The 25,653-nt window shown below is 42.1% G+C and overlaps 1 protein-coding gene across 7 annotated transcripts in view; it reads left to right on the forward strand.

The window, feature by feature from the left end:
* The window catches only part of ripor2 (RHO family interacting cell polarization regulator 2), a 68,696-nt gene that overhangs the window by 17,012 nt on the left and 26,031 nt on the right, over positions 1–25,653 (forward strand). The window contains exon 1 of one of the 7 annotated variants that reach the window (XM_026155602.1): positions 893–1,160. The exons of 3 other annotated variants lie outside the window; for them this stretch is intronic. In XM_026155602.1, the coding sequence (XP_026011387.1) occupies positions 1,103–1,160 (58 nt within the window). In that variant the 5' untranslated portion in view covers positions 893–1,102. Of the gene's footprint in view, positions 1–892; positions 1,197–4,735; positions 4,919–25,653 lie in introns of those variants that run through there. 3 more of the 7 variants (XM_026155604.1, XM_026155599.1, XM_026155603.1) reach the window with 3 other exon arrangements.

Below are 25,653 nucleotides of genomic sequence, written 5' to 3' on the forward strand. Positions count from 1 at the left end.
TGTACAGTACGTCTGACTCAGAGAGACGTACTGAATAATAGGCAGCTTTGTACAAACTTATAGCAGCTTTAAATAAACTTTATTCACAGTAGTGATAATACTTGTCAAAAATAAAGAACAAGATTGTGTTTTAAATAGATTTTATGATATATTTATATGTGTGTAGAAGACATTGAAAATGAGGTATGGGTCCCTCTGATGGGATGCAACCAGTTGCCAAGCCACCCTTGGCCGAGCATATCCCCAGCATGTCGTACAGTGGAACAGATCCAGAAAGACGTGCACTACTGTGGCAGCGCAGAGGTGTGCACAAGAACTGCACAGGAACAGGTTGCAGCACCTCGTTTTGGTGCCTTTGTCCACTTGGATTTCCACCGAGATTCAGACCAGAGATAATTCTCTCATTCACATGCATGCCAGCATCCAGTGTGTCAATACCCTAATGATAGTCTATACACAGAGGGGTTTTTTTGTGCAGTAAACTGAACCAATTCTGAGGTTTATGAGTGTTGCTGATTGTTCCAATCAACCGGAACTGAAAACTAGCCACAGAACATGTTTGATGTACTGAGAAATGGATTTGAAACAAAGACTGAAACATATTTCACAACACAAAGCTTGAGTTTCCCTTTTATATAACTTGCAAAGAGCAGAAGCTTCAGTAATGTTGTGAGTTACACTCGTGGTTACCTATTAAATCTGTGCATTGTTTGGGCAGCAGTAAAAGCAGCTGCATATTTAGAGCACATAAATAAATAGCAAATAATAAAGCGTGGTTTTAATGAAAGTAGAGCTGCTGATGTCGTAATGGGTGTTGGATTCAGAGGAGAAAAATTCAACAATGATTCGACCTAAACGAGGCAAGTAATCTGAGCCTTTCAGTCACACACATATCATCATCAGCTGTGCCTGTACATCCTTTAGCCTTGACCTCCTGGCTCTTCAGTCATGTGGTCTTTTGAAATCATCGTGGCTTTAGCAGTCAAATGCCGTTAAGCAGAGATGAGGGAATATGGGAAAAGGATCAAGAAAAGAGTAAAATGTAAAATAAAAAAGTTTGAATGAAGTAGAATCTGAGCTACAGAGAGAGACAAGAGTTTCAATGCTGCGCTACAGGCCGAGCAGGAGACTGAAGGTGGTGAACAGCAGCAGCGGCGGAGGTTGGTATGGAAGGAAAGGAGCTGTGCTGCTGGGAGGTCAGTGGAAGTTCTTCCATTCATAGTTTGTGTATATGAAAGGGTGTGTAGGTTTATGTGAACAGGGTATGCACCCACGTACGCTTGGCAGCTATACCCACACAGAAACAAGGTTTTAAAGTCAAAGAAGTCAGGAGACGCTGGCAGCCACCATAACAAGTGTGGAACAAGTATGTTTTAAGTGCAGTTTAAATCAGGGAGGGACTGACAGAGCTGGAGCACACCAGAGAAGGAAGGAGAAAGGAAAAAGCACTTCTTTTTTTAAACCTTGATTGAGGGCGTTATGTAACTGTTCCAGCTCATTTGTTTGCTTGTCTGCCTGTTTGTTAGCAAGATGACTCATTAAGTTCTGGACAGGTGCGCACGAGCATTTTACCTGAGGTGTTTTGCTTGGCAGAACTTCGAAGGGACAAACTTTTTAGAGCAAGTTGATTCATTAGCAATATAGGATAATATATTGGACAAAAACTGATTCAGATCCAGATTTTCCTTGATTGTGTAACTCAATTCGCACATGTGGAGGAAATCTTTAGCCTTAGTTTAGGTATGCAGGCTTTTTTTAAAAACATATTGCTAGATGTGTGGTTTTGTTTGTATGTAACTGGTCTGCCTGGTCTATATGTTGTTCTCTTTGTGGTGTGCATGTACACGGAGGTAAATATAGCTGCTGGTCAGGGGCTGTTGATGACAGCCATAATTACAGGCTGGGCTGTCCAACAGCTGAGAGGAAGAGAGAGAGTGTGTGTGTGTTAGTGCTAATCGAGGAGCTCATGGAAACCAACTCTCTGGCTCTACTGGACCTGAGATTTAACAGCAAAATGCACAACACAAAGTACGAGCAAATAAAAATGTACTTGCTGAAAAGATGATTAAAAAATAGGGATGAACCGCTCGGCCACAGTTAGTGTGAAAGACGAAGGCTGAGTAATGATCGTGTTTGAGGTGAGTGGCTGCATTTATCTGGCAGGCTCAGGTGGGGAAAGTTCGCTGACAGCAGAACATATGGAGCTGCTAATGAGGAAGAGATGCCTTAGGGTGATAAAAACAATTCAGAAAGTTAGCATTATGTCGTTAAGCCAAATGGTGGCTTTATGGCTTCCCTTCAGACATAAACACTTTAAATCATCATCTGACTTTTAGCAAGAAATACAATAAGGACATTTCCTCCAAGTCGTTCCTCTAAACCTTTATCCGTCTTTCATTCATCCCTCCTCTCTGTCTGTATCTGTCATCATCGTTATGCAGCCTAATGGCCGGCGTATGCATTTCCCATCAAGTAGAAATTAAATCAAGAATGACTTTGACGATTTGAGTCACTTTGTCAGCTCACTTTACAGATTCACAGTCATCTCATTTCTTCTGTTTCCCTAAAGCTAAGTTACATTCGTGTCATGTCGAAATCACGCTCCACAAAAGCTGTCCGTAAGGTCGATGGCTCAACAGGCTTTGATTTATGACTAAGCTAGCCTACTTTTGTCAGATTATGAGTTCTGTGGATTTCTCTGCCTTTTTATCGATGTTTTAACAAGGAACTAATACACTCGGTGAATCACAGCTGAGCAGTCTGTGGTCACAAGTGAAAGGGTTCCCCTTCCTGCTGTAACTACTGCAGGACGCTGGTGAAATCAGCGATCCGTTCAGTTTAAAATTCTGCTCATAAAGATTGATTTGGGCATGTGTTACACTTTATTGCACACTTATCCAGGAAAGGATTAAAGGACAGCAAACCCAGCTTTCCCTCCAATGCACTGTACAGCTGGCCGATCAGCAGTCCTGAAGACGGAAAGATGTGTTTTAAAGGTGTTTCTAACAATGTTTAACCACCTTATGCATCTCTGTAGCCTCTTCTTGATTCTTTTAGACCTTGTGCCACTTATATCTGATCACAGCTTCTCACCCTAAAGAGCACCTTTGGCCTTTTTTTTAAGAAAAGACAATTAATTTAACACAAAATTAAAGAAACTGACCAATTTCCAACCTGCATGAAAACCTCATGAACCCACCCTCTAAGATTAATCATATCGGTGAGTCTTTTTAAAAGTCCCCCTCTCTACTAAAAACCAAGCTGATGGATTAAAAGGGACAAGCCATTTTCTGCTCCCTTTGCTTCTTGGAAGGGTGAGCTGAATTGGATTTGTATGGACTCAGCGGAACAATGTATCCACTTATGGAGGGCAATTATGTTGGCAGGAGCACTTCACGACGAGTCGCTCTTCATAAGTCGTGCCACAGAAATGTATTTTCCCTCGGCCTCAAATAGCAGCACCTGCGCTTCATGCTGTTTGTAGCTTCTAAAGATGGAAGCGTTTGTCTTCTTCATGGTTCCCTCGCATGTAATTCGGTTAGTTTGCAGCTTGCTTTCCAAGGAAAAGACCTCCCAGCAAACCCCTATTGAGGCAAACAGGCTGACGAGGTGATTTGGAATAATCTGTTGGTGCTAAGATGTACATTCACGGGTAATTATATAATCAGTCGTACAACCTGACAATAAGAGAAATGAAACAGCGAGGCACTGGTGAAATGTTGCAGAATGAGGCATGAAATTATTTTAATTCCTTAAAGCTATGAAAGCTTCCTGAACATGATCCCACTGCTGTCCAGAGCGCACATGGAGATAATTCATAATCTAACTCAATACATTGTTCTATATTTTCTCTAATGTGAGTGTGCATGAACGCATCCCTATTAGTGAATGGTTTATGAAGTGCAGATCATATCCTGTATCTGATAAACCTTTACAAACAGCATGTTTATGAAGGTCTTTCCTTTTAATTGCACATCACTAGCTTGGCACATATTTATTACACATATTTATATATAGAAATAATAAAAATGGTCATTTGGACTATTTATAGATCAAAATAAAAGAGAGACACTCCAAATAATTCCTCAGAGAGGGAAAAATGTTTCCTATTGGCTCCCAGTCTCCCCTTATTATCTGTGCCAAGTTTTTATTATCTACACTGTACACAGCAGATAAAACAGGGCAGCTTCACAGCATGCTGAGACATCAACCAATGCGCGTACAGTGCAGTAACCCTGTCTGATGTCTGTATGAGTGTTAGCTTGTAGATTATAGCCAATAAAAAGCACCAAAAGAAGTCTGCAAAATTGTGCAATAATATGATCTCAGCTGATATTGGCCACCTTTTGCAGGGTTATCAAGGTGAGATATTAAATAACAGAAGTATTCAGTCTTTGAAACTCACGATAATACAGCTCGTTCATTTTCGGAGATGGAGACAAAGGGAGAGACGCGTAAATGAATGCACGTACGGGCACCCCCACCGCCACACGATGGAGTTGGGGGTCATTCTTCAGCCGTGGTTAGGGTACAGAAAAGATCGACCCCGCCCTCCCCGTGACATCCTCCGCCTCTGATTGGCCGTCGCTGTTCAGGAGGAGCGCTGCAAACACAAACTGGAATGTGTGAGTGGGCTCAGTGTTTGCTCTGGTCGGAGCCGCGACGACTGTTCGTCGAGGTGGGGGGGGTGAAAAATACAGCGACGATCATCCATCACTCAACCGGGCAGCTGGTCCGTCTCTCTGGGAATGAGATTTTCTGAACTGTCACTGAATCGGTGCTAAAACCCTCCGCGCAGAAAGCGAGAAATCACTTTTGTGTTTTTTTTATATATATTTTTCTTACGCATGGATGGAGAGGCGCAGGTAGACGGTCGGAGACGCCGCTGAGGAGCCGCTGTCGTGAAGTTTTTCCAGAGGTGGGTTGAAGCATTGTTCGGTGCTACTTCACAGAGGGTTAAACCGGGAACAAAATAGGCTCGTGGTTTGGTGTGGTGCGCTCATTCAGGGGAACTCCTCTTTCCCCACTGTGGAGGAAGGCTGATTCCCCCGGGCACTGGGTTAGTGGATCAAGGCAACGCGTGAATTGATTTCACTGAGGATGGAGCTTAGTGGAGGATAAACGTACGGAAGCCTATAATAATTTCATTTTCAACCCCTTACATAAATCTCTTAGATCACATAATTAAACTTATAGAATAATAATTTGTTTTGGGGGCTTCACGCTTTTCTGAAAATAAACAACTTCAGGAAATTGAACTCCGACACTGTAAAACGGAGAGTATATTTAGCCTCGAACATGTGCGTGCGCGGCTCTTTGTGTCATGTGTCACTCTGTTCTTCTGACAGATGATCCGCTGTGATCAGTGTTGATTGGAAGCATGCAAACTAGGTTTAAAATTGTATTATCGCAGCATCCACACGTGTTGGGACTCAGTGCAAGTGAAATGCCAGAATCAGGCCAGTGATTTTTACAAATGCATCTCCGGGTTTGTTGGGGATGAGGCAGGGTCATAGGGCATCCATTGTCCACTGAAACCACCCACGGTGGATCTTCCAGCTGAACCAGAGCAGATAAATGGAACAGCAGCAGCGCTGAGGAGGAACTGTCTGTGAAGTGAGCCCTGACTGTTCTGTCAGAAGACATTGCCAGTAGTTAGCAGGTTTCTACCTGCCAGATTGCTGCTTCCTGGGCCCTCTAACCCAGAGGGATGCATGAATTTCCTCGAATTTTAAAAATCTAGCCCTGTTTAAAGGCTTTCCAACTGAGCTGACGTTATCTCTTCAGCTGCGTGTCCTCCAAGTTGATCAAAAGGTTCTTCAGGCAATCAGAAGTCTTCAGTTCAAAGCCATCTCCAGCACACATATAAATAACAACAAAACAACATGAAAATCGGCTGCCTATAAAACCACGCAGACGTCCATCCTGGCTGCTCATGCCGTTTCTGAGGAATAGGGCTTTCTTTTTTTTTTCCAGGGCTAAATGCTCTTTCAGTGCAGCGCCAGGCTGACTTTGATATGGTTAAGTGGAAGTGCTTTGCTTCGCTGCCAGGCTGTTTGGGCCGTGGTTAAGCTGTTTGAAGGGGGCTGGAGACGAGGGGTAGGGTGTTTGTGCCAAGCTGAGATGGGCTGCGGGGATGCAGGACCAGCGTCTGTTCCCAGACTCTCACACATGCTCCCCCCCTCACCTTCTCTCCACTTTACCACAACCAGCTTTTCATTCCCCGCATCTGCTGCCTCAACCGTCCCTCCTTTTTCTCCCCCCTCTCTCTCTCCAGCTTTCACTTTCTGAGTCTCACACATGCAGGGGCAAGCACACCCACACGCACTCATTTCCTTCTCTTTCTCTCCAAAAGCCTCATTAAAGGAATTATGACTGTGTGGTTTGGAGGAAATTCAGAGGCTCTGTCATTTTGTTGGGTTTTCCCCTCAACTACCAAAACACAACACTGCAGCGTTGGTGTCAACTAAGTGGGACAGCTGCCAGTTTCACAGAGCCCAGAGATTTATTAGATGTCACTCTTCTTTAAATCTGACCAGAAGTTCAAAACCCAAAGATATTCAGTTCACTATCAGATAAAACAAGGAAGTATGTTTATGGTTTTGAAGCCGTTTCCAAAGAAAGTTTGGCATTGTTGCTTGGAAAAAAATCTAACCATCTCAAGTTAGTGTCGATCATCAACATTATTTTTTTATTGAGCAGCAGCCCTCTAACACCATTTCAAAAATCGAAACCAAGCCCAAACTCTTGGCAAAGTTTTTAATTTAATTGCTGTTAATTTTAGTAAACTGTAATTATCTTGTCAACTTATCAAACCATTCAAATAAGGTTTTGAAGTTTTGTTTGTAGTGCTGCAGAGAATATTTCTTTGTGATGATTTTTTTGTATCGTTATGAAGATACTAAAGAAATATTAGTCATAAAAACCAATAAATCTGATAATAGGTTGTATTTCAAAACCAAAAGAGAGAGCTAGTTTACTACATAGACTGTATATAGATGATGTAACTAACATGACATCACCCATTTGTTTAGAAATACTGTTTTGAAGCTTCAAATTTGAAAATCTGGACGACTCAAACTTGTATTGGTTTGTTTGTTTGTTTGTTTTTATGAGTGTCTGTAAGTGAATGAGAGGCTAAACCTGGCAAGTTATCAGCAACCACTAGCTAGCTGGGCTAACAAAGGCTGCGTGTTACTTACTGTGATCTAAAATAAGAAGTTAGTTTCACTGAGACAACAGCAAACACAGGCTACCCTAAGCATCCACGTTCTGGATAATGCCAAACTTTAAGCTTTATGCAGTAAAAAATAGTCACCCCTGTACAGTTATTAACAAAAGTGATCATTCAAGTGGTCATTTAAGGAACTACATGTTTCGGCACTTGTTCATTGGCTTCTTTTTCAGCTCTGGGATCACTTTCATACTTCAGGGCTAAAAGCAAATCTTCTTTAAATCAACGTATTGGTCACTATGCTGATTTTTCTACCATGGTGTGACCTCACTGACCGCCTCATGTAGATACTTCAACAGAAGCGCATTATGAAGGTTATGCAAATGCCAAAACAGGATAAGCATGACCTGGTAGTCCATTGTGAACACAGTATTTTAGTGCTTTTAAGTCTATCAGCGTCTCACACATGGCGCACTTGACCTTTTTCTTCCTAAGTAGACCCACTTGTACTTCTCAGGAATATTGCTTGTGTGTGTGTGTGTGTGTGTGTGTGTGTGTGTGTGTGTGTGTGTGTGTGTGTGTGTGTGTGTGTGTGTGTGTATTCACTGCATGCACCTACATATGTTTTTCCATCTGTGCGCATATATGTGGGTTTTTTTGGGGGAAACGAAGGCCTTGCATTCTTACAGGAGGAGTGCCTCCTTGAAGTTTTCACAGCTGATAGTTATTTCTTAAGGACCGTAGGCTGCAGAAAGTTAAAGCTCTCCAAGTCCCAGTGGAAGGAAATGAATCCAATTGGAGTCTTTTGACGCTCCGAACGCTCTGAAGAAGTTTGATATTGAGGACGACTTGAAGAATAATGTCTCAAAACTCCTGCTGAGTTCATCCTGACTTCCATTTTTAACCTGCGTCTGGGAAGCTGCTGTGATACAAACCGTGACTTGCAAGAGGCAGATTTTTTTTTCCGGTCCTTTGATGAAACTTGAATGCTCCCTGTGGAGAAAATGGGTCATTCTGATCACTGGTATACTGTAGATGACAGTTGTTTTCAGAGCACATCCAGTCTAGTGTTATTTTAGTAACAGAGTCTCTTTGTAACTTTCCAAAGTTTAGCAGAAATGTCTGTTTGTGTAAAGAGCTTCATCACATGCTGAGCTAACTGAGATAAACCTCCATTTAGGATGTGGAGTGAGATAAAGCTGCCAGCTGTAAGTCAGAGGTTATCTCAGGATGATAGTCTTATTAGGCTGTTCCAACATGCCTGGCCCTACAATCACTGCCTCCTCAGAGGGGGTGTGTGGGAGGTTTTTCATGTTAGCTGGGAACTCTGGTGTCAAGAAGGTGGGTCATAAGCTGTTACACTGGGGTTAAGTGGTATGTGGAGGGAGTGGAGGGTTGACTGAGGCAGAGGGAAGGGATCAGCTGGAAGGAATGAGGAGTGGTGGAGGGTGATGGTATCCTCGGGGAAGGTGGGGGGGGGGGGGGGGGTCAGATGAGATAAGAGAGGAACTTTAAGTTGGACAGGAAGAGTCACTACTGGAGGTCACTTTGATGGTGGTTACACCACGATTAGCAGATAGACTTTTTTTTGAAAAGTCGCTCAGTTATTGATGTCGTATCGCTTTACGTTTATATTTACAATTTCATTTTTGACTAATTATTTATTTTGCAGAACTTAAATACTCACCAGCCTCAGCTGGACGTCCTGCCAGATCAAACATCGTGAGGTAATGATGCCTAAAATGTCACTGACGTCTAGGTCACTCCCTGACAGCTTTGATGGGTGTCCATCCTGGGCTTTCTAGGAAGGGAGAGCTTGTTTAGAAGAATTTCATGTACCACAAGGTGGGATTGTATACTTTCACCTTAAAATGGACCTGCTATACTTTTTCTTTCTTCTGTCATATAAAAGGATGGGTGTCCTTAAGGTTTTGATGGTACTAGTGCTCGGTAGTGTTGGGCGGATCGATCCAAATATCGATTGTATTGATACCAAGTCGGTATCGGTATCAGATTGATACTAGCCTGGTGAGATCGATTTTTTACTTTAGGTTCCGCTCCTGTTTGCAATTCTGTGGTTTCGGCAAAGACTAAACAGCCAGGTCACCGGACTCGCCGCTCCTGTGTCAGCGCAGAGCAGCCCCCCCCCCCCCCCCCTCTTGTGTTTAGATGTTGCCGTCACGTGACGTGACTTAGACGCACAAAGCAAACAAACAAGCAAGTTGCTCGCTCAGGTTCATCAGCACAGAGAAAATGCAACAGAAGAAAGAAGAAGAGTAGCGCCCTGTGGCTGTATTTTTCAAGTCGAAAATGAGACAGCAGCAAAATGTGGGATTTGTAGAAAGCTTGTCAGGTAAACACTACCAATTTATATAAACATAAAAAAACATATAAAATTATTTATGGAAAAGTATTGGTATCGGCGATACTGGCCCATATTTACTTGGTATCGCACCGATACCAAAATATGCAGTATTGCACACCACTACTTATCAGTAGTAAGAAATTAAGAAATTCGTAATTTCTCCAATACCAAATGCCATAAATGGGGGTTAATACTTATACCCATTTAATTCCGCTTTTCGCAACCATAGATGACTTTAAGAAAATCTGATCACAGAGCCGCATTTGTTTGATTTAAAGCACAAGAGGATGATTGTTGGACACCGTGACGGTCTGGAAGCTCATAAAAATATGGAATATAACATCAATATAGTAAAACCTTAATCTTGTGTAGCTTTTAGTCAACTGTATTAAAAGCAGACATGCTGCATTAACCTTTTTATATAAATAATACGATCAGCGTTCATTGGTTTGTGTCTGAGGGCCTGATGGGAGTTTGAGGTGGACACCACGGCCCCTCTGACAGTCTGCTTCATTACAGCGACTCAGTTTTTGCCTCCTGTGACCATTTTCAGTCACAGTGTCACAGCAGCGTTTGTCTTTTCTTTCACTCTGCTTCACTCGTCCCTCTAAGAGAGACACTGAAACCAGTGCTGGCTTATTAATGAGCGGAGCTACAATAAGATTAGCCTATAGAATCGCTACAGAGGACTGAGCTGCCTAAAGACACATCAGAGCTCTTTAGGCCAGTGTTGAGAACAGTGCAGCTTAAACACAATGACTGTGGATAATAGTGCAGAAGCGCCAACCTGTTATATCCCATTAAAGTCACAACACACACACAAACACACAGGCTTGTGTGTACTTTTCTTTGTATGTTTTTGTTTTTGTTTTTCTCCTGACCACACGAGTAAGAAGTGGTGATGTATGAAAAATGGAAAACCGGAACAATTATGTGCCGCTAATGGACCTAATAAGTGTCCAGCTCTGTGTGTGTGTGTGTGTGTGTGTGTGTGTATGTGGGGGGGCATCAATCAGGCTGAGTGCTTGCTCGGCATCCCTTTGGGTTTTCCATCTATATTATTGTGTTTTTCTATCAGTTTCCCTCCATCCCTCCTTTCTCTGGCACTTTCTCCACCCTCCTCCACCACATCTATTTACCCCCCTGTCCTTTCTGTGCCCTCCTGCGTAGATGCAGATGAGGAATTTATGGTAGGGTGTTTGAACCCATTCTCACCCCCTCCTCCTGTTGTTTCTGAGCAGATCAGCTTGGCGTGTGTCTGTCTGAGGTAATCCTCCCCCACATCTGCGTTACTGTTCTGTGAGGTGTGCACCACATGCTGCATGCTCTGCACGACACGTCATGGGAGATCCATGATATCAGACACACTGGCACACACACACACACGCACACACCTCTGGCCGCAGCAGTTGGTAGTAGCAGCGTTATGATTGTCATAAGCGTTTTAGCGTCCTAAGCTGATAATCTGTCTGTTTTGGTGTTTGATGTGCTTCCTCTGCAGCAGTCCAGCAGCTGGATGACACTCTGTTGGTTCACGTCTGTGTGTGTGTCGTGATCTTTTCATGTCTGGGTCTTTGTTTTGACAGCATGACAACATGAGGCTAACAGATTGGTGGCACATCCGGTGCCAGCAGTCCTGACAGTTTTCTTCATAGTTACTGATAGAAAGTCGTGCATGAGCTGTCAGCGTTTCTGGCCTACCAGGGTGATGAATCTCTCAGCTGCACTTGTCTTCTCTGCCTCCTGCCTCCAGTCTTTGCTCGTTGGTGAGCTATCTCGCACCCTTTTTTTCCCGCATGCGTGTGATTACATCTTGTCACAGACATCTTTGCAACTTAAGGCATCCTGAAGTGGGCGTTTCCATTACTCAGCTGCTTGAGGGCATCTGTGACACACAGCTGTGCGGTGACAGATGACTTAAGAAGGTGAAGAAGGGGTTGGAATGTGTAACTCCTTCGTCCTGAGGGGAATCGTTGTAAGGATGACTGAAACCTGCTACTCAAAATACGTTCAGTGTGGTAATGATGTTTTTTTGACATTACAACAGCTGAGAATGCAGTTATCTTTGAACTGATTGTTAAAAATCTATTCAGCATTTTAGGAGAACTGAACTGCACACATGGGGAGGATAGCTATGGTTTTAGGAAGAAAACCAGGCTGGAAGCTGAGGGAAATCAAGTTGGATTATGGGAATTGTGGGATCTGATAATCCCGTGGATGTAAGAAAATACTGGCATTACATACAATATCTTTCTCTGCAATATATATTAGGAGATTTTTTTAACTCTTGCTGCAATAGGACAGGAAAGACGTGCTGTAAATGGCCTCGGGGTGCATTCAAGCCCAAGGCCTCTGCATTAGCTTTATCCATGGCTTTATCACCCGCTCTACCCAGTGAGCTAAACCAGCGCTCCTGCTTTTAGTTTACTTAAAATCATGACTTGCTTTATAGATTTAAAAAATCAATCAGCCTTCAGAGTGTTTCATCTATGCTCATGATTCTTACAAGTCTTTCAGACTGCGATTGTTGCAACTCTAGCTCAGGAGGTTCAGCAGGTTGTCCTCCAGTCTGGTGACTGATCCTCGGCTCCTCCGCTCTGCATGTCTAAGTAGTGTAAAAGTTCTTTAAGTGGTCAGTGGCACCATTTACCATCAATAAATAATCAGCAGCTGAGAAAGGTCAGAGAGTTTTTCCTTCCCTCGTAAATGTTTTGCCTTCTAACTGCGTTGGCTAAAGTGCTAATGTATCAAAGACATAAAATTCGGCGCTGTTGACCTTTAGCGCACGCGCTCACCTCTCTCCTGCTCATCCTCTGCTTCAGGCTGCAGATAAAAGCTGCCGCACTATAATAAAAAAGAAGAAATCATAAAATAAATGTCAGTTATCCGTACAGGAGATCACAGCTGGACCAGATGTGGGCTTTGTGAAACATCTGTGCGTGGAGAGGCTTGGGTGTGAGCAGGTGAGCGAGTTCATGCGATGCCTGGTGCGATGGATGGTGATGCAGCGTCTCTGCTGCCTGTCTGTAGCATCTGCAGCACCATCCACGCGCTTCTCTGTGAGCGTCTGAGTCATCTTTTCGCTTTTGTTGTCATACAGCGACTCTCTGAGCTACACCCAGTACCAAAACTTTAACACGTCACACATCAGCACATAAACGGACCCATGTATTATAGCGTTCACTGGTTGTAAAAGCTGCCCTGCTCCTTACTGAATCTCCTTTATAAGCAGTGCAGAAATCTCCACGTTAACTTGAAGTATCCAACTGTGAAATAACACTTTAGAGGGAAAGGAAAGTTCTCCTCTTCAGTGTGTTTCTGCACCAGAGAAAGTTGCTTTCAGGGACATGATGTTCTTTTTCTGTCATTTTCCATTAGCCTTTTTTTTTTTTTTTTTTTTTTTAAATCCCGCACAGTGTGATTTTTCTCTTTCATTCAGCCGCTGAGTAAGTTTTTGTGTCGTTAACATTATAGTAATGGCTAACTCAAGGCAACAGGAGGAATGAATGGAACAGAAATCCACCATGACTTCTGTTTGTGAAATACACCCACAGATTTGAATGCATTGCTGGTAAGAGAGAGAGAGGGAGAGTATGGGCATATGGTTGTATTATGAAACAAATATAGCCAGAAAGCATGTGCTTTATGGATGTAGGTCATGTTTTGCTTGTTTTCTTAGAGAAAATGTGGTCAGATGTTGCATAAATTTCTTTTTTCTCCTAAGCAATATATCACTGTGTGCAGTTTTTTACCCTATTAAACATTAATAAGCGGTGATAACTCGGGTCAGCAGGCCTGATCTCGGCCCGTTGTTAGTAATAAGTCCAGAGAAATGTTGCACCTCACAGCTGACACAGTGGCAAACCCTGTCGCTGACTGGCTGATTCACACATGGCTGTGCGATACTCTTAGATCGTGTTACCACAGCAGCTGCCAGCGGTGAAAACATTGTTGTCTTTTCCCACTGAAAATAACAAATGGAGCTGAAATAAGCTGAATAATCCTGTTTTGTATGGTAACTGCATTCCAGCGCTGCGGCATAGGTGGCCACTTTCAGTCGGAGCCATCGCATGACGGACAAATCAAAGGACCAGAGGAAGCAGGGAACGGGTTCTCATGCTGACACACATTCAGAGCGCACTGATATGTTAATCAAGCGTACCTTTTTATTTACATGTAGAAGAAGACAACGTGGGGCTTAATCTTCTGCGCTGCTCCCCTTTTTTGATTTCGAGGAAAATGTTTTCGCTCTCTTGCTGTGCCGATAGATCAGTCGGCGTCATGAAGAACAAACACCTGGTTAAAACATATGTAGCCTTTTTTTTCCTTTGTCAGAGCGTAGGGTGATGTTGTTAAGACGCAGCGTTTCCTGTCCGTGCCATCTGTGTCATTTCTGACTAAGCATCACAGATGGGTGGGTTTATTAATACTCTGCAATCAAGTTAGGTGAGCTTGTATGAGCTCAGCAGCAAACGCACTGTGGCTGTGCTGTTGAGGTACTTCATTTTGTTGCAGCATTCAGTGATTTTTGACTGAATCTTCTAGATCATTAATCTGGATGCATTCACTGTTAAGGCTTACAGTGATTGCAGCACGACCCTCCTGCTGAAATGCCTGAATGTAACCTCAGGCCCCACACGCCTCAGTTAATCTGGTCAAATTCCACTTCATATCCTGCTCTTAATTTTTCCCGTGCGCCGTGAGGACCCTGATGACTTATAATTGGAGTGGAGTGACCAAATTCGCATCTTACTGATTTTTTTTGGGCAGATTTTGGCGCACACACTGGTGTCTGAAGCGGCGCAGGTGTCTTTAAATGTTGTGAAAAGGTGGAGAGAAATGATCTTTGACTTTTCTGACAGATATAAATAAATCTATTAATAACTGATTAGTTCACACATCGATAAATCGGGAATAGATCGGGTCGATATGGACTTAAAATACCTGCCAGTGCTGTGTTTCCGTGGTGAGTTTGTGATAGAGCTGACATTGGCCTCCCCCCTCTCTCGCTCTAAAACTCTCTCTCTCTCACACACACACACACACACACACACACACACACACACACACACACACACACAGGCCACCACAGTACCGTCACGTCCCGTCTGCACTGCATCCAGTTCCCAGTCTTTCCCACAATAAAGCGTTTGACTGCATCAGATGACTGAGTCGACTCTCAGCTGATTCTTTTTATTATTTATAGGGTCCAGATCAGTTCAGTGATGACCTGGTAAAGCTTTTTTCTTTTTTTCCCTTTTTTTTTTAAGTAAATCTGTCACCAATTACTAATTAGGTCAGGATTTCAGGCAGAGAGACTATTTTTGGCCAGAAGAAGTGATACGAGTAAAGAGAAGTCAGTCTTTCTTATTGAGAAGGGAAGCATCAGTTTATCATCAGCCATGTTAGCACTGGCTGAAATTCTGTGTGTGTGTGTGTGTGTGTGTGTGTGTGTGTGTGTGTGTGTGTGTGTGTGTGTGTGTGTGTGTGTGTGTGTGTGTGTGTGTGTGTGTGTGTGTGTGTGTGTGTGTGTGTGTGTGTGTGTGACGCTGCAGATAAGATAACATCCACAATTATCAGTGATATCTGTTTTATAACATCAGGTTTACGTTGGCTAAATCTTTAAAAATAGTTTGATGAAGAATCGCTGCACTTTAACATTTTCCTTTAACAAAATAAGGAATAAACAGCAAGAAAAACATGTTGTTATCGTTCCAGCATCCGTAAAAACGGCTTATTTGTTGTTGTCCTGGTATAATTTTGATTTTAAAAGAATCAGTGCGAGCTATCTCCCTAATTGGAGCTCTTGTGGAAGCTTCCTGTTGAATAGTCTCACTGCTCGCTCCAAACAGAAATCGATTCCCTGAACAAACTGAGTTAGTCTGTGTTGTTTTACATGTGTGTTTGGGTGTCATGTTGAACATTTATGTTCTTTCTGGAATTTCCACCATTGTGGCTGTTCAAAGAGATAGCTGAGGGGGGAAAAAGAGCCCTGTGAGCACATGTGGAGACGACTCACCAGGTACCAGCATCACACATGAAGTTTTTGTTTCTTTTCTTTTCTCTGTGTGACGGATTCCTGGACTCACAGGCTGGTGACTCTGAAATGGTGTTTATGATCCTGCACATGATGGTCAGTCATAACAGCGTCAATCTCTCGTTTCAGGTTCAAAGCTTTTTACAAATTCCCATTTGTCCCACAGTCGTGTTATTTACTACACCTTCCTCCTTCTTTCTGGATGTGAGGGTTCGTATAACATGCTGGTAAGATTGGATTACACAAACTAGAGATTTATACCTGTCGTCTACAAGTTTAAATTTCTCTATTATCTCTATATATTTATCATCAGAAAATAAAATAATTGAATATATAAATATTCGTCTTAAGTAAACATTAACATAAAACTTTATAGGGGACCTAATATGTTAATTTCTAGGTAGCAGAATGAGTTCAGATGACTGAATATGAAAACCATATTTATTTTGCTGGCCATATATAAATTACCTCCTCTGCTCTTTTAATCAAAGTTTCTTCTGATTGGCTGCCCCTCTTTTACTTCTTAGTTTTATACATATTGGGCTTTAAATATGTTTTTTTTTGTGTTCATTATGGTAACACCTGGTTTTGGACCCCTTTCACTTTAAGGACATGGACCCTTTAACCAGCTTTCTTGTGATTGGCTGCACTTTGCAAACAAAAGGTCTCAGAAGCGAGTGGTCGGGGCTGCTCTGCTAAAACGGACATATTGGGGACTTGCCTCTATTTGACTGACACCTTGCAGGGCCAAGACAAGAAAAAAAGACTGTCTGAATCAGTGTGAATCCTGAGCTGTGGCTCACACTGATTGCGTGCACAAACACTGGTGGTCTTAACAAAATATATATGGCAGAAAGTAAAGAAAAGCATAAAATATCCTTCTTTTTAAATCTGTAATAACTGTTTTTAGCCACTTAAGGGCACTTGACTGAATGCATTTGCAGCACTTTCCCTTTAACATCACTTTCCCCTCTTCTATGGGAAATTTCTGGCTTTTATGTTGCTGAGTGCTCAACTGTGTTCACCAGTGAGTCTGTATGGAACTCTTTCTCCTGTTTCAGAGCAGACAGCTGTTTTGTGAGATCTTGATTAGCTAAAACATGAGACTGAGAGACTGAGCCGAAACTAAAACTTTAGATTTTGGAATCTAAACAGTGAGCTGGAGGATGTTGAAGTTCAGTGGAGTGGATTCTTACAACCAGACAGTAGTTTAACCCATTGTTTCTTGCTGGTGGGGAAAACTGAAGTGAGAGTCATGCTTAGTAAAAGTGTTTCATCGGCACCTCAAAAGATGACATTTTTCTACTCCACAATGTCATCTTAAAGCACTTTCCTCCCAGCTTTATAGTGAGCTTTGAGAAGCCTTTTCAGTAAAGATGAATAAAACCTTCCTCCTCGGGAGCAACGCACACTCTTTTGCAGCACTGTGGATAATAAGGCTCCCTGTTCCTGAAGTCATTTTTCCTTGTAAAAGTAGCTGTAAATGTGTAAATCCTGAATCGGGTTAAGAAGCAATATCGTGAGATTTGTGCTGTGTAGTAATGTAGATTCACATCTGCATGTGCACCCCGCTCAGGTTCGTAAACATGGCTGTTCTTGTGATTATGCATCGGTGTGTTAAGCACATTTGTCAGTGTCACATATTTTACCTGCAGGGAGTTTTGGATTTAAAACCTGTTCTTTCCGGGACATTCAGTGATAAATGTTCCCTTTCATCATGAAATTAATCTTAACTAACTAATACATGCATGGAATGTACCATATTACTTATAAAGACGTGTCCACGTAGGAAGCGAGCGGCAGCAACGCCGCTGAGATTCAGCGACTGTGAGCAGCGACAGAAGACGAGCATTTGAATTGACTGCCATTGATATGTGGCCTGATTGTAACCGATTGGTCCCTGGCAGATATTCCAGGCTCCGGTTGCCTAGGTAACCCTTGAGCGTAGTTACAAAGTTATTTATTAGATGCAGAAAAGTTTTAGTTTTGTGATAAAGGCTCGATTTAAAAAGATGGGGAGCACTGTTTTTAATCTGCAGTGTGTAGCATTTTGGGAAGTTAATGGCTCATGGTACAAACATGTTAGCTAGCAAGCACGGGTAGCAAGGTGAACTTAAAATCTGTTGTTTTTCATGTCTCATTTAATATAACAGTGATTTACAAATGACCAGTGACAGATGAAGAACTTGGACATCTTGGATCAAATCCTTAATAACTCCACCATTTGCTCAAAGAGTCTTTAAGGTGTAACATCAAGCCTTAATAATTAATCAATAATATCATGATGGGAAGGCGAAGCAAAACTTAAATGTGGTAAACTGTTTATTTGTTCCAGGCTGTAAACACCTCTGCACCTCTGAGATGGCTAAATGTTTCAGCAGCAAAGGTTACTGCTTCATGGATGATTCAGCTGGGCTGAAGGGACACACGTGTACAATTTTGTCACATTTTACTTCCATTTCAGTGATACATCAGGACAGAGACACAGAGAGTCCCAAATTATACAAGGAAAGATGCTGCAACAGCTTGAAATATGGATAAAATATGAACATTTCTTTGTTAAATCATCTCTAAAGATCAAGTTTTTTCTCAGAAGTTTGAGTCATTAAGTTGAAATTTTGAGATTCCTGACCTGAGAGTTTTACTCATTGATGGCAAAAAATGTTGGTGGAATTGATCTTCCGTATTGAAAAAGCTCATTCTTTCTGGAGAAAAATCTGATTGCTTTACTTCCCGTTTTGACTTCTTTCACTCACTGCAATGGAGAACATTGCAGTTTGTCTGGTGCACACTCAGTACTGGAACAAGCACTCAAAATTAGCCAAAACACAGCTAACCCTGAACCTTTTTACCTGTTCTCGATGGGCTGACATGCTCTCGCATATGTGACACACCTGGTTTTTCATTGTGAACAGGAAAAGAAAATCATAGATGGAAACAACATGTTTATTTTTTGGCTCTGGGTTTGCAGCCTGCAGCAAGTTTAGCCCGGCTTGGAGCTAGACCAGCAGTTACCCTCCTCACTGAACCAGTTTATACAAACCTGGACTCATGGATAACTGCGCAGCTTTCAGGCACACGCTTGCAGCCTGCAGGCTGTGTTGGAACATGTTACTTCACTTCCAGTCATCGCCGATCGCTTCAGTTGGTTTTGTTTTATCACAAACTTGACTGTTTCAGCCGGACTGCTGCATCATCTTACATATTTCTGCCTTTCTGCATTGTTATCAGCACCTGCCTTTCTTGTTTTTCTAATATCTTTCTGTTTTTGTACGCACAATGAGATAAAAGAAAAGAAGGAAATAATGACAAGCAGCACAGTCACTTTTAATGATGTATTTATGTGTTGAATGACATTGAAAACAGCATCTTTAAAAGCTCAGGATATACCAAAAAAACAACAGCTTTTTTTCTCCAAATGCAGGTTTGGTGCTTTAAAAGCTTCGGCCCTGTAACACGAGGGTGTGTGTGTGTGTATGTGTGTGTGTCCTACTTCTTGGCAGTTGGCTCATAACTGTTGTTTTACGTAACACACTTCATCCCATTTTGTCTGCTGTTGCCATGGTGAGGCTAATTTATACAGGCATTAAGAATTAGCCCTCTCTCATTAACATGCACTGTGGTTCTGATACTGGTTTTTGCACGTAAATACACACTCGTACACGCTCTCACACTCTGAGGGTTATTCAGAAGTTAAATGTTGATGTTTGTGAGTTTGGGTGAGACTGTTGTATAAGAGAGGACGGGGAACGGAGAACAGCGAGCACAGTGAGGGTGCGTTTTGTGCAGTTTACAGCAAACGAGCACAGCGCGAGCAAGTGCTGTGATTATTATTCAGCAACGTTTTAGATGCACAGCAGAGTTTGTTTACATGTACGATTACACCAAATATTAGTTGGTTTTTTTTCTTGATGAATTGCTGCTTATTTTTGCAGTGCCATATTTTAACACCTTGTCTCCCTTTATTTATGGTTTTACCTCATTCATGCTCTTCATGGGGAGAGAAAAGTGCCCCCTCATGCTTCACCATTGACAGATTTGGCTGCACAGACTGAGGATGAGGGAGTCAGAGCAGAGTGAGATGAATATAAAGGGAGCAAAACAAGAGAAAGAAGAGTCACACTGTCAGTGAAGAAAAGACCATTCTGGGTGAAATCACTTCAGATATCTGAGTCACTCGAGTGAAACCTCACAAACATGAATGAAGGGTGGGGGGGTAAATGATTAAGAGGAACAGCTGCCTCACATGTTCCTGTGGGGGATGTTAGAAAACTGCTGATGCTGAAATGCAGAGGAAGGAAAGGATGACATTGTGAAATGGTTGCATTAAGTGTTCTTTTGTTGACTCTCGGTGGAAGACTACTACATCAAAGGCAAGGATGGATTTAAAGCCAAGTGTTTCGAAGCTAGCGCTCATTTTATTGAAAATTGATAGACTGTATATAAAAGAAGGCCTTAACCATTAGTTTCCAAAGTTCCATTTTGAAGCTTCATTGTTGCTTCCTTTCAGTGCTTTCTAATGAAATTCCGAATTCATTTTTTAAATTAATATGTACTAATTACATGCAAAGCACAACATGAACAGGCTAAAGTTTATACAGCAGAGCTGCTGAGACCTTATATCTTCAGCTGGCCTGTCCGATCATCTGATCAGGTGTTCCACACTCTTATTTTGAAAGCAGAGGTGATCATGCTTTTGAGGTTGTATCATATGCATATATGAATCTTTTTAACCTCCTAAGACTCGAACTCTTTCATGGCATGCATTTTTAATTTCTCTTTGCTATTTGGGCTGATTGGGACCTGGTGAATGTAAAAACAAAGAATAACCTGATTTTTGTTTTTGACAAAAATAAGATTTTGATTTTAAATTTCGATAGAACAGTGGCAGCATAATGTCCTCGTAAGTGGATATCAGGCCCTTGTAGAGCAAAATGCAGTATTTTGGTCTAGACAACTGTGGACGCCAGGTCCTAGGAGGTTAATGTGTTTTTATCCAAACTGTGAAGCACTTTATAACTTTAAAAAGTGCTTGTGGTGGAATTAAGGCACGACGGGACCACAAATCCGTGTTATGAGCCATCTTTATTTAACATTTGCATCACACCACCACAACAAACCCCAACCCCTGAGTCCCTGTGTTTATAACTCGGCAGGCGTGATTAAGGATGCCGTGCAGATGCGTCCACCCTCCCTGCACGGGACCGCAGACCACGCCCCACCACAGTGCTAGACAAAGTTTTGAAAGTAGATAAGCGACATGGAGATCTGACTGAGAAACCAAGAGCTCTGAGTGCTAATGGTGGCATTTCCTCCTAATCATATCCTGCTTGAGCATCTGTTTTGTTCTATTAGTGACCATAAGTCATAAAATCAACATCATGCTGTGTTAAATAAGACTTTAAACGAGCTGTTAAGATCAGAAATTTGTCAGGAAAGTGTTTACTGAGGTTAAAGATAAAGAAAGCAGTAGGTTTGTCCTCGTATCCGTGTCTATGTGGTCTGGTGGTTTATAAACACCTATTAGTGAGCTGGAAAGGCACATGCTGGAAAATGACCATGCTAGCAATCATACTAGCAATCATGCTAGCTCAGCTGATGATGTCAACCACGTGACTCTTGCCAAAACATATCCCACTTTGCTTGAAGAAGCTCTTTTGTATTTGCAGTTGGCTCTCACTATTAGTTTTGAGGCTCTCTCGACCCTCATTAACTCAGTAGGGCTGTCTCTCTCCCTCACACAGAATCACTCAGTGATGGTGCTAATACGCTAATGTACGTGAACATTGCAGAGCTAACAGCAACTGCTCTCTCCAGCCACCTCTCCTTTGCTAATTGCATATTTGTAATTTGTCCAGTCTTGCCAAGGCGCAGCTAAGAGTACTGATTAATGTGATGCTTACAAGACCCTCCAAAAAAAAAACCACAGTCACACAAACACACTCATGAGGGTGTTTAAGGCTGCGATGAAAGACCATTGAATGGCCTGACTGGCAGCTGTATTCAGCATGGGTAACGCCTGGCACCAAACCAGGACGCACTGCAAGTGGGTATTGTTGTTCTCGCTCTGAAAGGCTCTTTAGACGAGATGAGCGGTGACACTAAGAGGTGCGGAGGAAAGGTTTTCATGATTCAGTGGTTGAACTCAGCCCTGTGTGTGTGTGTGTGTGTGTGTGTGTGTGTGTGTGTGTGTGTGTGTGTGTGAGAGAGAGAGAAAGAAACATCTATTTAAATGTTGTGGTTTTTTAAGGGGCTTGCTAATACTTTAGAAAAGTTTAGAAAATCCCAAAGCTTGGACTATAGTGTGAACATTTATCACACTACTCACACCAGCTGTCCCCTACAAGAGAGTAAAAGCTTGATAGATTTCCTATTGCTTTGACTAATTAGCCTTTAAACCATTATTAGAGAGGAATTTAAACTGGAATATATTTAATTTGCTTAAGCTTTAACTAAAGAGTTGGATCTCTTTTGTCTTCAGAGGTGCTTTTTTCTTAATGGCATCGATCCAATAACATTCTGGAGACATTCCTCAGAGATTTCCATATTGACATGAGAGCATTACACAGCTGCTGCACATTTGTCGGCTGCACATCCATGATGTGAATCTCCCGTTCCAGCACATCTCAAAGATCTCTGGAGCCCATTCACACTGAGACTTCAATAGAAACCAGTGTGGATGATCTGAGCTTTGAGTACACTCTGGTCATAAAGGGATGGACAAGGTCATCAAGAGTTCTCAGGTAGGCTGTGGTATTTAAATGATACTCGGTTGGTACTAATGTGCCGAAAATGTGCCAAGAAAATATCCACACACATTAACCACCAGCAGCAACCTGAACTTGTCGATACAAGGCTGGGTAGAGCCACGTTCTCAAGTTGTTTACTCCAAATTTTGACCCTATCCTGCTAATGTTACCGTAGAAATCGAGACAAATCAGACCAGGGAACGTTTTACAAATCTTCTATTCTCCAGTTCTGGTGAGTTGTAGCCTCGGTTTCGTGTTCATAGCTGACATGGGTGGCATCAAGTGTGGCCTTCTGCTGCTGTAGCCCATGAGCTTTGAGGTTCAACACACTGTACATTCAGAGATGCTCTTCTGGATACCTTGATTGTTATTTGAGTTATTGTTGCCTTCCTGTCAGCTCAAACCTGTCTGGGTATTCTCCTCTGAACTCTGACATCACGAAGGTATTTTCAACCAGATAATTCTCTATAAACCCCAGAGATGGTTTTGTGGGACAATCACAGCATATCAGGAGTTTGTGAAGTATTCAGACCAACCATGCAATGTTCCACATCACTTAAATCACCTTTTTTTCCCCCATTCTGATGCTCAGTTTGAACTTCAGCGGGTGATTTTGACCGTGTCTCCATGACTGGACTGAATTGATGCCAATTTCTTTGCCAATTAGATACTTGTATTAATGAGCAATTGAACCACTGTACCTAATGACGTGGCCAATGAGTGTATATACAGTTTCCAATCATAACATATTAAAAAGAGTTAGTTTCTCAAATTCAAGAAACTGTAAATGGCTGATCAAATAATGGTGTTGATCAGCAAATCGATTATTTGGCTCATCATCTCATCATGTAACAAACCGCTGATCTTCATTCAGCCTGTTTGTAGCAGCTGGAGAAACTCACAGTCTAGATATAGGTGCAGATAATTTGCTTGATAATTAAAAGTGAGGTATTTACTTTGTTTCTGAGTTCTGAGAGCACGCAGAGACAAGGTGATTACCTTTTATAAAGCACCACATTTATCCAGCAATGTGTGGGCGAGTCCCTGAAAATGAATGTAGGACAAACACTCTTTGAGTTTCACACAGCCTCTGCCTGACAGGCAGTGCCAGAGTTTTAGTGTGCACGCCGTTGTGAAGCTGTTCTGTGTTTGAATCGTGTGAGTACTCTTATTTTACAGCAGTTTTCTCTGATGGCAGGGAGAAGTACTCCGTGTTATTCCCTTGCGTCCTCACCGTAGGCTGTGTGTACATCAGGATACTCGGGGGATAATCTGGTACCATTGTGTATGGAGTTTAGTGAGCACATCTTCTCGTTCTCCATCTTTGTTTGTCTAAATACAGTAGATTTTTCTGAAAGTGCTGTAAACAGTGTCCGGCCTGTTCTGTTATTATCCAGAGAGCATTAGGTAACTGGATGTACCATCATTTCCCTCCCACTGCTCCTCTTTTAGGAGAGTGAGTCAGAAAGTCCGCGAGACATGTACAGAAAGGCAGAAAAGTGTGTTTGTTGAACATCCAGACACCAAAATGGACCAAAAAGCTTCAGAGAATTACAGCAAATTGCAGCTCTCGTGTAACGTCTCTTCCTTTGCTGTGTTTTGGCTAGTAATGGTGATTACCGCCTCTCAGGAGAATCATATCCCGATAATGTGACCACATCACATTATCTAACAAATCTGCTTTCCAATTGTATATTTTAGACCAGAAGCATTACTCTGGGTTTTGTTTTGCACATATCAGTGCGAGTAACAGTAATGAAGTGCAGGTAAGTGGTTCTAATATCACAGATTTTTAGTACTCTTAGCTACATCAAAGTTGAGGTGTGGAGTGTCCTTGTGTCGTGACCATAGACTGTATATATAAGATGGATGTGCTGCCAGCTTCCAAGTCTGAAAAGCGATGCTGCATTCTTTTAACGGCCAGCAGGGGGCAAGTCATCTGGTTTGAAAAAAAAAAAAGACTTCAAGTTGTAAAGAAGTCTATGGGGAAAAATGTCTTTTCTCGGCTCAGTCACTGAATAAAACATTTTATAAATTATGGTCGACGGTATCGTTACAGTCAGAAAGGAGGACTATCCAGGTTTTGTTTACTGGCTAATGAGTTGTAATTGACAAGTCATTATTTAAGCGCTCGCTTGTCACTTCAGGGTTCAAAACACCAAAATGACATCGAGTCTTCACACTGAGACTTCGCTGACCATCTTTAACACCATTTGTGCTCTTGAGAGAAATAAAACTCTTTTGGATCTGTGTTTTTTTTTTCATTGATACAGATGAAAGTGTATGTGGATTCATTCTTGTTCATTTATATATGTAGCAGCAAATAGAGAGGTGAAGATCCAGTGTCGCTTAAGGCAGAGAGAGCAACACTCGTTTTTAGTAAATGTCTTCAGTGAGGCAATGCTGTTGTTCTATGTTGCAAGAAAAGTGCCACAAATAGTTGGGTAACAAATGAAAACAGAGAACCGAAGACTGCAACGCCCTCTTTGTTCTCCGCGCAGCTATACAGTGGTGGTGCAATACGAGCGAAGGGGGTATCTGATGTTCAGACATAGTTTCGACACCAAGACCTGAGTCCTGCTCGAAATGATAGTGCAGGGCGGAAGTATAGAGTCAGTTTATCACTGCTGTACTTATTCTTTAAAAGTTTCTGGAGGGTTCTCAGGCTCAAACTTCAAAGCAGTGAGCAAAAAAAGTCTGCAGATCATTGGTTGGAGGAGAACTGCAAAGGCGTGCAATAGGAGTATCAAGTTTTACATTACGCAGTAATTTGATCGGCTGGTAATGTAAAAATATTGATTTATACACCTTTTAGTACAATTGTGAAAATGGCTTTAGCCACTTTTAAAATATAAAAATAAACATAAAATATTGGGTCTTCTGTCTGTAAAGATATATATTTTATATTTTCTAACTAATCCTGACAAAACTAGGATTGTAACGCCTGTCTATGCAATGGTCCGAATCGCCTATTTACTCGGTCACAGCCACCAGGGTCTTCTGTGTTCTAGGCAGCTAGCTGCTATTAATAGTCGCAGCCGTATCAGTCTCGCTACATTATTGTTGCTTCTCTGCAAAACAAGGATCTAGTCTTTCCTCAGACCGCGTGCTGGTTCTTTGTGTGGTCCTCAGTCCAAAGGAGCTGATATCAGGTTGCTAGTTTGGCCGCCTGTAGTACCACAGACAGAGGCTTAATGTGTGTGCTGCCCTGCTCCACCACCCCACACAGACGTCCTCTGGAGAAATAAAGATGGATCCTGTAGGACAAAAGTGGGGTATGATTACAAGCAGCAGCACAAATCCAGAGTTTTCTTTCATTTGGCAAAGT

The sequence above is a fragment of the Astatotilapia calliptera genome, chromosome 22 (assembly GCF_900246225.1).
Source record: "Astatotilapia calliptera chromosome 22, fAstCal1.2, whole genome shotgun sequence".
Classification (NCBI taxonomy): Eukaryota; Metazoa; Chordata; class Actinopteri; order Cichliformes; family Cichlidae; genus Astatotilapia; species Astatotilapia calliptera.